The sequence below is a fragment of the Balaenoptera borealis genome, assembly GCF_965194805.1.
Source record: "Balaenoptera borealis genome assembly, chromosome: 11".
In the NCBI taxonomy this organism is placed as follows: Eukaryota; Metazoa; Chordata; class Mammalia; order Artiodactyla; family Balaenopteridae; genus Balaenoptera; species Balaenoptera borealis.
The window spans coordinates 49433951-49446510 of NC_138868.1; the positions used below are offsets into that span (position 1 = coordinate 49433951).

Here is a 12560-nt window from a genome sequence, read left to right on the forward strand (position 1 = left end):
TATAGTGGAAGTGGGATACTCAGGGAATGTTTTATTTTTAGGAGGGATCATTAAAGAAGAGTTGTATGCTGGGTCAGGAGGAGGGTGGGTCAAAGTTAGAGGGACTGCAGAAAGGAGATAAGCTTAACTAATGTTTAGTTTCAAGCACTTTGCAACTGAACAGTGGGGGAAAAACAGCTCAGCTAATCTTTTATGAGGCAAAGAATGGGAATTTAAAGGGTCTGTGTCTGCCTCACTGTAAGTAAAAAAGGGAGACATGGGTGAGTCTTATCAAAGTTATATGGTGGTTCTTTGAGGCAAGCTGTTTTTCAGAATACAAAAGGATGAATGGATTCCTTTAACCATCACTGCTTTCCAGGAGTAAAGGACTCAGGAAAAGTTTAACACTGTTATTATGATTCATGTAAGTAACAGGTGGTATGGTAAACACAGAGAAGAGAAGTACTGACTCAACCTGCAAGATAATGGAAGGCTTCACAAATAAGGAGAAACTTGAATTGGGTAGGAGTATAGCATACTGGGAAGCATTCATGTAATATAATATAGGGGAGGAAAAAATTTCCCTTCTTCCCTTCTAGATTATTTGGCTTGTTTGATAATTGAATTGATTTAAGACAGATTAATAAGTGAAAAAAATTTAATTATATATCTATGGGAGCCCACCAAAACATGAAGACTCAAAAGCAGTCAGACAATCTAGCCTTATAAAACATCCTGAGATAAGAAAGAGGGGGTAGGGATGTGGTGCTTCAATGGGGAGGAAGACAATAGACCAGAAGATGAGAAGAGCAAATGTTTGGCAAACAAGTGTTTTCAATGCCATGCAGATAAGTCTTTCTGATATAAAAAGATATCTCTGGTAATAGCTCTCTTTCTGGTAGAGGATCTCTACATAAATTCTTTTAGGCAGATAAGGGAGAGGTAAAAAGCTTTTCCTAAGGCTGCTGAGTCTTAAGTGCATTCTGCCAAAACAATCCCCATGACAAAGTGACACATCATGCAGTGGTGTATTCTGCTCTCCCTCAAAAAACAGAGTTAAGAAAACTAAGAGCTTGAGGAAAGATGACAGAGTGTAGTTTCTACGGGAAGAAAGTGAACTAGAAGGTAAGAAAAAGAAAAAGAGTAGTTTTAAAAGGAATTACGTTGACTGTTGCCAGACAAGAGGTCTTGAATGCCAGGGCCAAGTAATATGATGATACAACAAACCAATTATAACATATGTGTAAATAACACAATTTGTTGATTTGTTTAAACTTTAAACTGTTTACCCTTTATTCTAAGAGTGTAATAATATTGAAACCATGCACCTCAGATTAGGACTTGAACCCACGTGCTGGGACTCGAACCCAGCCAAAACCCAGACTTGGACTTGAACCCACACGGCTGGCACTCGAACTGGGCCAAAACCAAGATTGGGACTTGAACCCACATGGCCAAGACTCGAACCTGGCCAAAACCCACAGTTTTCCAACTGAGATCACGTGCCTGGTTTCAGGATTTAATGAAGCTTAGGTTCTTGATGTCTCATCACAGAAAGAATTCAGTGAGAGACAAAGTGATAGGTAAGAAGTGGTTTTATTTAGAGAGAAACACACTGCACAGAGTGTGGGCCATCTCAGAAGGTGAGAGTGGCCTTGGGAGAAACACACTGCACAGACAGAGTATGGGCCATCTCAGAAGGTGAGAAAGGCACCAGGGTATGGGGTTGTCAGTTTTTATAGGGGTGGGTAATTTCATAGGCTAATGAGTGGGAGGAGTATTCCAGCTATTTTAGGAAAGGGAGGGAATTTCTAGGAATTGGGCCACCACCCACTTTTTGATCCTTATGGTTGGTCTTGGAACTGTCATGGCGCCTGTGGGTGTGTCATTTAGCTTGCTGATGTGAGCGTATACTGAGGCTCAAGTTCTAGTGGAAGTCGACTTGTCCACCATCTTGGACCCACTTGGTTCTAATCAGTTTATGTCATGTCCTCGGGCTATATCATTCTTTCAAAGGTTGTGCCCTGACTCCTTCCCTCCTGTTTCAATATTTCCGGGCTTCCTGGACAAGATGGCAGAGTAGAAGGGACCTTGAGCTCACCTACTCACAGGAGCACACCAAAAATCACAACTGCTGAACAACCATCAATAAAAAAGACTGGGACCTACCTAAAAAGATAGTCTACATCCGAAGACATAAAGAAGGAACCCAATGAGACAGTAGGAGGGGCAAACTCGTGATCTAATCAAGTCCCATACACCGCCCCCCAACCCGAGAATAATTATATCGCAGGAGTTCTCCCACAGGAGTGAGAGTTCTGAGCCCCATGTCAGCGTTCACAGCCTGTGGGTCTGGCATCGGGAGGAGGAGCCCCCAGAGCATTTGGCTTTGAAGGCCAGCGGGGCAGCTCCACAGGACTTGGGGAAACAGAGACTCCACTCTTGGAGAGTGCACACAAGGTCTTGTCCACACCGGGACCAAGGACAAAAGCAGTGACTTCATAGGAGCCTGAGCCAGACCTACCTGCTGCTCTTGGAGGGTCTCCTGCAGAGGCGAGGGCTGCAGTGCCTCAGTCTGGGGAAAAGGACACTGGTAGCAGAAGTATTGGGTAGTATTCATTTGTATGAGATCTCCTGGAGGCTAATATTTTGGCACCAAGACCTGGCCCCACCCAAAAGCCTGTAGGCTCCAGTGCTGGAATGCCTCAGGCTAAACAATCAACAGGACAGAACACAGCCCCACCCATCACCAGACAGGCTGTAAAGACTTCCTGAGTCCACAGCTGCCTCTACACATGCCCTTAGACATGGTCCTGCCCACCAGAGGGTGTGGAAAGAAAGGAACCCTCCTACACTGTTGGTGGGAATGCAAATTGGTGCAGCCACTATGGAGAACAGTATGGAGGCTCCTTAAAAAACTAAAAATAGAGTTACCATATGATCCAGCACTCCCATTCCTGGGCACATATCCATAGAAGACTCTAATTCAAAAAGATACATGCACCCCAACGTAAATAGCAGCACTATTTACAATAGCCAGGACATGGAAGGAACCTAAATGTCCATCCACAGATGAATGGATAAAGAAGATGTGAGATAGACAGATAAATAGATAGATAGATATATGTATATTACTCAGCCATAAAAGATAATGAAATAATGCCATTTGCAGCAACATGAATGGAACTAGAGATTATTATACTAAGTGACGTAAGCCAGACAAAGACAATACCATGTGATATCGCTTGTAAGTGGAATCTAAAAAAAAGATACAAATGAACTTATATATCAATACAAAACAGAAATAGACCCACAGACATAGAAAACAAACCATGGTTACCAAGGGAAAAGGTGGGGGTGATAAATTAGGAGTTTGGGATTAATATAGACACACTACTATATATAAAATAAGGGACTTCCCTGGTGGTGCAGCGGCTAGGAATCTGCCTGCCAATGCGGGGGACACGCGTTCGATCCCTGGTCCGGGAAGATCTCACATGCCACGGAGCAACTAAGCCTGTGTGCCACAACTAGTGAGCCTGCACTCTAGAGCCCGTGAGCCACAACTACTGAAGTCCGCATGCCTAGAGCCTATGCTCTGCAACAAGAGAAGCCACCACAATGAGAAGCCCACGCACCATGACGAAGAGTAGCTCCAGCTCGCCACAACCAGAGAAAGGCCGCATGCGGCAACGAAGACCCAACGCAGCTAAAAATGAATAAAGAAATTTATTTTTAAAAATACATAAATAAATAAAATAGATAACCAACAAGGACCTACTGTATAGCACAGGGGACTATACTCGGTATTTTGCAATAACTTATAAGGAGATAGAATGTGAAAAAGCATAGACACATATATAAGTGAATCACTTTGCTGTACATCTGAAACTAACACAACATTGTAAATCAACTATACTTCAATTAAAAAAGAAAAAGAAAAAAGAAAGAAAAAAAGAAAATAGAGCATTTTGAGGACATATATAAACAGAGTTATTATTATTAATAGTAGCATGAGGAATATTATTATTTCTGTACAACTTTTTTTTTTAAGATTTATTTTATTTATTTATTTATTTACTTTTTGTCTGCATTGGGTCTTTTGTTGCTGCGCACGGGCTTCCTCTAGTTGCGGCAAGCAGGGGCTACTCTTTGTTGCAGTGTGAGGGCTTCTCATTGCGGTGGCTTCTCTTGTTGCGGAGCACAGGCTCTAGGCACACAAGCTTCAGTAGTTGTGGCACAAGGGCTTCAGTAGTTGTGGTTTGCGGGCTCTAGAGCTCAGACTCAGTAGTTGTGGCTCACGGGCTGAGTTGTTGCCCCGTGGCATGTGGGATCTTCCCGGACCAGGGCTCAAACCTGTGTCCCCTGCATTGGCAGGTGGATTCCTAACCACTGTGCCACCACTGTGCCACCCTGTACAACATTTGATGTATATTTTCTTTAGAAACAATCAGGTCACATGCGGCTCTGAGATATGTTCTTCTATTGTTTCTTTGATAATATTTCTCCAATATTCTTTCTGATCCCTCCTCTGGAAACCATATTACAGTCAGTCCCATGTTGGCAGCACTTCTGGATCTAGCCTACATGTCTCCTTTCTAGCTCTTTACAGCCCTTTTCATTTCTTTATCCTTTGAAGCTAAATTCTGAAAAGCCCCTCAGTTGAACATTCTAGCAAAGTAGTTGAACCTTCAGGTGTATTCATTCAAATACTGAAAGGGAAAGAATACTTCAGTTGAAAACTAGGAAGCAAAAAGTCTCAAGTGAGTTATCTTCATGTCCAGGGCAACAGGAAGGGCAATTTTTTTTTTTTACACTCTCACCTTTTCTCCACTAAAAATGTCTCCTTAGAATAGTGTTTTTTCAAAATGTGACTGAAAACTTAGCAGTGTTTATAAAGTGAAAGTTGGATTGTTTATAAAAAATGATAGTTCCTGAGCAATAAGCTAGACATTCCATGTCAGATTCTCTGTGAGTGCAGCTGGGAATCCACATTTTTAATATGTCCTCTAGTTATCATTATGCAAAATAAAGACTGAGAACAACCACTTTGAAATATTAACTCATACTTTAAATTCTAAATCAGTTTAAAACCAAGTCCAGTTCAATCAGTAAGACGAGTGAGGACATTTCAATCCTCAACAACCCCATTAATTCGCTGAAAGTTTTGCCTTGCTTTGACTAGATCCCTGCCTTCTTTAAATCTAGGCCCATTACTTGGTATTCAAATAGACCAAACTATAAGCTACAAGTAGAAACCATTGTCAAAATCTTTCCAGCACAGCAAAGTACAGGCAAATAATCTATCTCCAGCACACAAGTCCTTTTCTGTAAGCAACAGTAAAGCTGATGAGAACTAAGGAACATTTTCTTGCTTCTGCTCATCCTTCTTCCTACCACTCATGTCTCTACCTCTTTCTCATTTATACAACCCCACCATCAGCTCTGAGGCACACAAAGCTACAAAGAACGGCTTGTTGACTTTGGAAACCATCAGAACAAGTGCCTTATACACAATGCTCAGATATACACACTATTTTATATGTACTTTTCTTAGAGAATAAGTCAGTGAAAAGACAAAACATGGTCTTGAACAAGGATGTAAGTCTGTGACTGTTAATAGATCCTTGCTGGAACTGACAAAGTTGACTTTCTATGTGACTTTAAAGGATTTCTTCCCAGACACTCTAGCCTGGGATGGGAAAAGGGGATTCTGGTACACTCCTTAACTGTAAACATGACTTCTTCCTGAGGAAAATACTAGTGTGTTGGGACCTACCTACACCTAATAAAGGGTTTTGCATTATTCTTCAGAAGAAATCATCTTATCAGACTTCATAAATACCAGGGACTACATCTTTAGCAAGGACTAAATATATGGATTGATTTCCACATTACACTTTCTCTAGTCAATATAAAACTTTACTTCTACCATTCTGCTTGGTGATCAAAGGTTGTGTCCACTGGTTGGGTATAAACCAATGCTCCCAAATCACTGGTAGATCATCTCCTAATGTGAGGATGTATCAATAGTCTGCCAGCTCCCTTCATGGAAGGTCATCTTACAGAATGTCTTCTGACACATTCAGCTCCTACCCAGTGCCCAATAGAGCTTACTCATGTGGAGTCCAGAATGAGAAGAGCCTGACAGTGTAACAGGACACAATGACTCCCTAGCTCCCAGTGCCAGATCTGAACTATCTCCAGATAGTCCAGTGGAGACAATCATCATTGAGGAGTCTACCCTCCTCCCTATGTGCCTTTATCTGTGCCCTTGAACTGACACCCATGAGAATTCCAGGTCAGTAGGCTTAATCCTAAGTCTTAGAAAAAGCAACTTCAGCTTCTGTCCTACCTTTTTGGTTCCTTCCTAACCGATCTGGAGGTCAATAGCTAAGGAATTTCAAAGGCAGAAGAGGCCTTCTTTGGGTCACAATTTCTCACATCTTCTAGAGGTAAGGGTAACCCCATTTTGAGACAAGAAAATAACAGAACGGGCTTCCCTGGTGGCGCAGTGGTTGAGAGTCTGCCTGCCAATGCAGGGGACACAGGTTCGAGCCCTGGTCTGGGAAGATCCCACATGCCGCGGAGCGGCTAGGCCCGTGAGCCACAACTACTGAGCCTGCGCGTCTGGAGCCTGTGCTCCGCAATGGAGGCCGCGACAGTGAGAAGCCCGCGCACCGCGATGAAGAGTGGCCCCCGCTCGCCGCAACTGGAGAAAGCCCTCACACAGAAACGAAGACCCAACACAGCCAAAAATAAATAAATTAATTAATTAAATTTAAAAAAATTTAAAGAAAATAACAGAACTTGCTAAAACATTAGCAGAAAAGAGACACTGCATCTCGCTTAACTTTCAGTCTACAACAAAATGATGAAAGTCATTCTCCATGGTGCAGCAACTTCCATAGCTAATATCTCCTATTATCTCATGGCAGAAGTAACAGGAGATGGAAAACTACCTCCCAAAGTTAACCTACTGGATCAGTGTCCCTGATGACAGCTGTGGTATGTAGTTTTAAGTTTAAAAAAAAAAAAAGGCATGGACTTAATTTAGGCCTTTCTGTCTTGATCATTTCTTTCATTCCCCAATGTAAGCTTTTCAGTCTTTATTGTAACTTGATATGTGGTCATCACAATCCTATATTTATGCTCCCTGGAGTGGCTGGTCTACCATACTACTTTCAGTTTTCATGGTCTCCTAGAGATAAGTGCTCCTGTATATTGGGAGCTTCTCTTTTTCCTACGTTTTCCTTCTCAGTCCTATAGGATTCTCTGGTCCTCTGGCCTTTTTCATCCAATTCAAGCAGACTTTGTCTCTTCATTTTTGGGGGGTTTTTGTTTCTTGGGGTTTTTTTCCCCTGCTACACTTGCCAGTTATCTGCTTACTTTGGTTCCTAGGCCGATCTTAACTAGAAATCATCTCTGAAAATTTGCCTCTACCACCTGGAATAGGCGTAGGCACCAAATGAATTCCATGTACAGAATAGCCCAGTTACAATTCCCGAGCCATTTAAACCCCAAGTCTCTCCTACCAACTAGATGTCAGATTAGGAGCGATAAAGGATGTGTTGAAGGTTATATGTATCTCCAGGTAACAGCCACACCTACACATTTGGATGGGATACACTGTTTAGGGCTATGCTTCTCTCTTAATTCCTTCTAGCACTCCACCTTGTCACACTGAAAAATTCCCTGGAACGTAATCTGCATATGTATTCCCTCTAATTTCTCTGATTTAGTTCTTCAAGTCCCCACTAACAGCTCCCCTCTCCAGATTTTCCTAAGCTGTGAGGCATGCTGTTATCACTAGTAGAATCAGATTCTCCCTTGGCTTGGTGGTGGCAAACTCCTTTAGGTCCTCCTCCCCCTCAGTGGGATTTACCTCATTGAGTCCCAATCCCTCTGGGCACTGAGATTGTGGTTCCACAGGGGCTTCAAAAAAATTAAAAGATAGGAGGAGTTAACATTTATTGAGCCCTTAGTATAGGTCAAATACTGTGCTAAGCACTTTACATAGTTTGTCACTTGGCACAAATATGAGGGTAGCGCCATGATTCAAGCCCTGTGTAATGCCCTCCCCTTTCTTCAAGCCTATGACAAAGTTGACGGAATTTTTCAGATGCATCAATGTCACACACCAGTTGATTTTATGTTAACCAGAGGATAATCGGGGGTGGGGTGGGGGAGGCTTGACTTTATCAGGTGAAAGCCCTTAAAGAGAGACTGAGCCTTTTTTAAGGTGAGATACTTTTCCCTCCTACTGGCTTGAGAAGTAAGCTGCCATGTTGAGAGAGGGCTTATGGAGATGGCCATGTGGCAAGGAACTGTGGACAGTCTTTAGGAGCTGACAGCAGCCCCAAATGAGAGCCAGGAAGAAAATGGGACCTTGGTCCTACAACCCCAAGGAGACGAATTCTGCCAACATGTATAAGCTTGAAAGCAGCTTTTCTCCAGTTGAGACTCTAGATGAGCATACAGCTGAGTCAACACCTGGATTGTTGCCTTTTGATACCTTGAGAGAGGACCCAGCTAAGCCATGCCAAGACTCCTGACAGAAACTGTGATGTAACATGTGTGTTGTTTTAGATATACTAAGTTTGTGGTAATCTATTATAAACAATATAAAAATAACACAGATTTTAGTACCTAGAAGTGGTACTGTAAGCAGACAGGGTAAGGGTTCCCTGGGAAAAGAGAACCAACCATGGCTTCTTGACAGAAGAGAAGCCATTTTTGACCTAAGCCATTTTGTGATCTAAGCCTGGCCACAATGCTTGCCCTTGACAGGTCTCAGTAATTAATGATCTTAAGGGAACAAAAGAATGCAGAAATCAATGACTGTTATCAAGCAAGAGAAGTAACAATAGCAAAGATAATATACCAGTTGTAAAGACTCCCAGTTCTCTTACAATGGTAAAGATTAGCCTGAAGAGCTCAACCACTAGATCAACTGGAACCTAAGGGATGATGATGTTGACCTTTTCTGACCCTCATGACTTCAATCAACTAAAGCTTGGGCTCTGTCAATCTCCCAATACCCTTCATGAATATGCATGTACCATTAGCTTAAAACTTCCCCAATTTTGCTTTTCGGGAGACACTGCTTTAGGAAAGATCCCCAGTGTTGTCCTTACTTGCTGGAGGTAATAAACCCTTCCTTCTCCCATGCTTTGGCTTGGTGTGTCTTTCAACTGGACACCAACCAAAAGGCAAGCCATTTTCAGGTTACAGTACCTAAAACCAAGGGAACAGCTTGGGAATCAGACAAGTGAGCAGAGCCTAGGAGAATTAAATCCTATGACTTGATTCCTCATAGACAGTGTCTGTTCATTTTTCTATGAATGGGCCTTATTTTCTTGTTTCTTTGTATGCTTTTAAATTTTTCTGTGGAAAACTGTACCTTTTGACTATTATAAGGTGATAACTCTGGAAATCATATTCTTCTTCATGCTCAGGGATTGTTTTCATTGGTTGCTATGAGTTTTGTTCTTTAGTACTTTCCTACTTTTTTCTGTAAAGACTGTATTTGTGGTGTGTGGTCTCTGAAGTGCATTCCTTTAGCTTAGAGTCAGCTCATATGTTGATAGAGATTTTCTTGAATACCCGGAGGGGGAAAGAAAATAAAAACTTTGCATATTGGTTCATTCCTCCAATGCCTACAAAAGCCCTTTACAACTCTGCATTAGCCTTTCTGCTTACCCTGAGCCTAAGGATCAGTTAGAGGTAAAAGCTTTAGTCTCTCAAGAATTTTCTGAGCATATATTCTGCCCAGAGTTTGCACATGACTTTCTAAATTGCTATACAAAGGGAGTTTTTTAATGTTCTACTTCACACAAAATCTCTCACCAGACTTTCCTCCCAGGTTTACAGCATGTCTATTATTTGTCTGAACCTTAATATCTTCCCCCAGACAGTAGGGATTGTTCATTAACCTTTCTTGTTTGCAAGAAATGCCCTCCACTTGACTGCTTTTCGGCCCTGAAGAAGTTCTCTGCTAGGAGAAACAAAAACAAAACTGCCTTTTATTTGTCCTTCAGATAGCCCCCAGAGAGCTCCAAACAGACAAACACAATTCTTTGAGAACAAGGTCAGCTCTTCTCCCTTTGGAAGCAGGGACCAGGGTCTCACATTGAAGATATGCACTGATATCTTCACGACCTCTGTCAAGCTGGGGATGGGATGGTCCAAAGACAAGTAAAAATGACACAACATTCCCCTACCATTCTTTTTATCATTATATAATATCCTTCTTTGTTTTTCTTTATGGATTTTATTTTGTCTGATATGAGTATTACTACCCCTGCTTTCTTGTCATTTCTACTTGCATGAAATATCTTTATACATCCCCTCACTTTCTGTGTGTGTCTTTCACCCTGCAGTGAGTCTCTTGTAGTTCTTGTTTTTTTATCCAATCTGTCACACTGTCTTTTGATCAGAGCATTTAGTCCATTGACATTTAAAGTAATTACCAATAGGTATGCACTTATTGCCATTTTAAAACTTGTTTACCACTTGTGTTTGTAGTTCTTCTTTGTTCATTTCTTCTTATTTTTGTTTCCGTTTTGTGGTTTGATGGTTTTCTTTTGTAGTATGCTTAAATTTCTTTCTTTCTGTTTTTCGTGACTCTACTGTGTGTTTTTCCCCTACCATTTTTAAGTTGCCCTTTTCTTCAGTACTCATTTGGTAGCTATAAACCTTTTTCATTTTCCAGAGTTTCAGCAAAGTTGATTCTGATGGTTCATCTCTTGCTTATTCATTGTATCAGCAAAATGATGAGCCTTGGAGATATTTATCCCTTCCTACTTGCTGACGTGACTCCCATATAATTTATCTTTCATAATGGCTGTGCTTAATAACTGCCTAACAAAATTCCTGAGCAATTAACATTTGGTTCTCATGAGCCAGTATAGGCTAGTTCCAGCATATCATGAAATATATGGTCAATAAAGGCATAACAGAGGTTTACAGAGATCTCTGAGAAAGCACTGAGAGGGTGTCTGTAGGAAAGGTCCCCCAACCCAGCCAAGATGAGGTGACCCATGATGGAGATTTATTCCTTTCTAAAAATGCTCTTGGATTCTTTTCTAACTCTGTTATCAACTATTTTCCCCTTTTGCAGCTAAACCATTTCTGATCTTGATGATAGCTTCTCACAGAATATTGACCCTCACCCACTCTCTCAGTTATCAGAGCTTCTAAAGATTTTAGGCACTTTTTAGCAGGCAAAGTGATAAAAGACTGCACTGTTGCTATATGATAAATGTCAAATGATACCCTAAACCAATCTTTTGTGGAAGAAAATACAAGCACAAAAATTTTGTAGGCTTTATTATAATGTTAGACATGCATAATTATAGTTATAATTAGGGTCATAGTATGTAAAAACATACTTACCAAGCAAAAATGTTTATTTCCAGGAACTTAAAAGAAAATTAGTAAGATAAAATTAAAATTCTGTTGCAAAAATGAAATCAAGACAAAATCTATAATACATTGCAACATTTCCTTATGAGGAAAACTCTTCTACCCTTGCTGAAGCACTACTGACTTTAAAGGGGAAAAAAAGTATTGTTTCTGAAAAATGAGAAAGACAAAGAAATAAAACTGAAAGCCTTTTCACAGCACTGGGTAAGAGAGAAGGAGGGGGTGACCCTGCCAGCTCGGTGATTTCCAGGGATTATATGTGTGATACCCCACCCAGGGGCACATACAGACATAAAACAACCAATTTTATAAACAGGAGTCCTCTTTGTATGATAATTTTTAAATTTAAGTCATTATTAAACACATAATTAAAGGTCCTTGAGCCTTAACAACATAATAACAAATGTTAAAACAAGGTGAAACCACTTTTTTTTACTTCGAGGCCTTACTTTAAAATCAGGCCCTCTGCCACACAGGAAGCAAAAGCCTCGACTAAAAGTTGTGAGCCATAACTCTAAGAGACTCAAGGAAAGAATCCACTTTATATCCACATATCTCTGGAGTGACCTGAAAATGGGACCTTGGCCTGAAGCATTCAAGTGGTTGAGAAGGAAGGGAAATGGAAGAGAAAGAGGTATAAAAACTGACACAGAGACTGAAAAAGAAACAGTGATGAAAAAGTCAAAAGAAGCCGAGATTAAAACAGAGACACAAGGATAGACTGAAGACTTGTTAAGGATGAAATACATATTTGACATGGTCATTGGTCCATAACAGCTACAAATATGAGAAGAAAGTACATGATCTAAACAGATAATTAATGAACAGAAAATCTATGTAATATATATATAAGCACAAGGTACTACTGATAGCACAGAAAAGAAAGCTACTAACTCAACCTAGAAGAGAAAAGGAAGGGTTCATAAATAAGGATAAACTTGAACTAGGGCAGAAGGAATATAGAGCCCATGGTAGAAAAGGTGGAGAAAGGCTCATGTAATGTAATATTTAGAATCTAGAAATGCCATAAAAATGAAGGAAGATGGCAGAATGTGACTTCTAAGGGAGAGAGTGAGGTAAGTACTAGGAAAAGGAAAAGGAGTGGTTGTGAAAGGAACTTTAGAGTATGATTGTTGTTAAATTGTTGAATGTCA

General features: G+C 40.8%; 1 protein-coding gene and 1 long non-coding RNA gene across 3 annotated transcripts in view; one reads left to right on the top strand and one right to left on the bottom strand.

The window, feature by feature from the left end:
- The window catches only part of ZNF215 (zinc finger protein 215), a 259348-nt gene that overhangs the window by 218321 nt on the left and 28467 nt on the right, over positions 1 to 12560 (bottom strand). The window contains exon 2 of the mRNA XM_082341563.1: positions 7865 to 7914. Coding sequence (XP_082197689.1) covers positions 7865 to 7869 — 5 coding nt within the window. The 5' untranslated portion in view covers positions 7870 to 7914. The remainder of the gene's footprint in view (positions 1 to 7864; positions 7915 to 12560) is intronic.
- The window catches only part of LOC309605630, a 48683-nt gene that overhangs the window by 12338 nt on the left and 23785 nt on the right, over positions 1 to 12560 (top strand). The window lies entirely within an intron of this gene.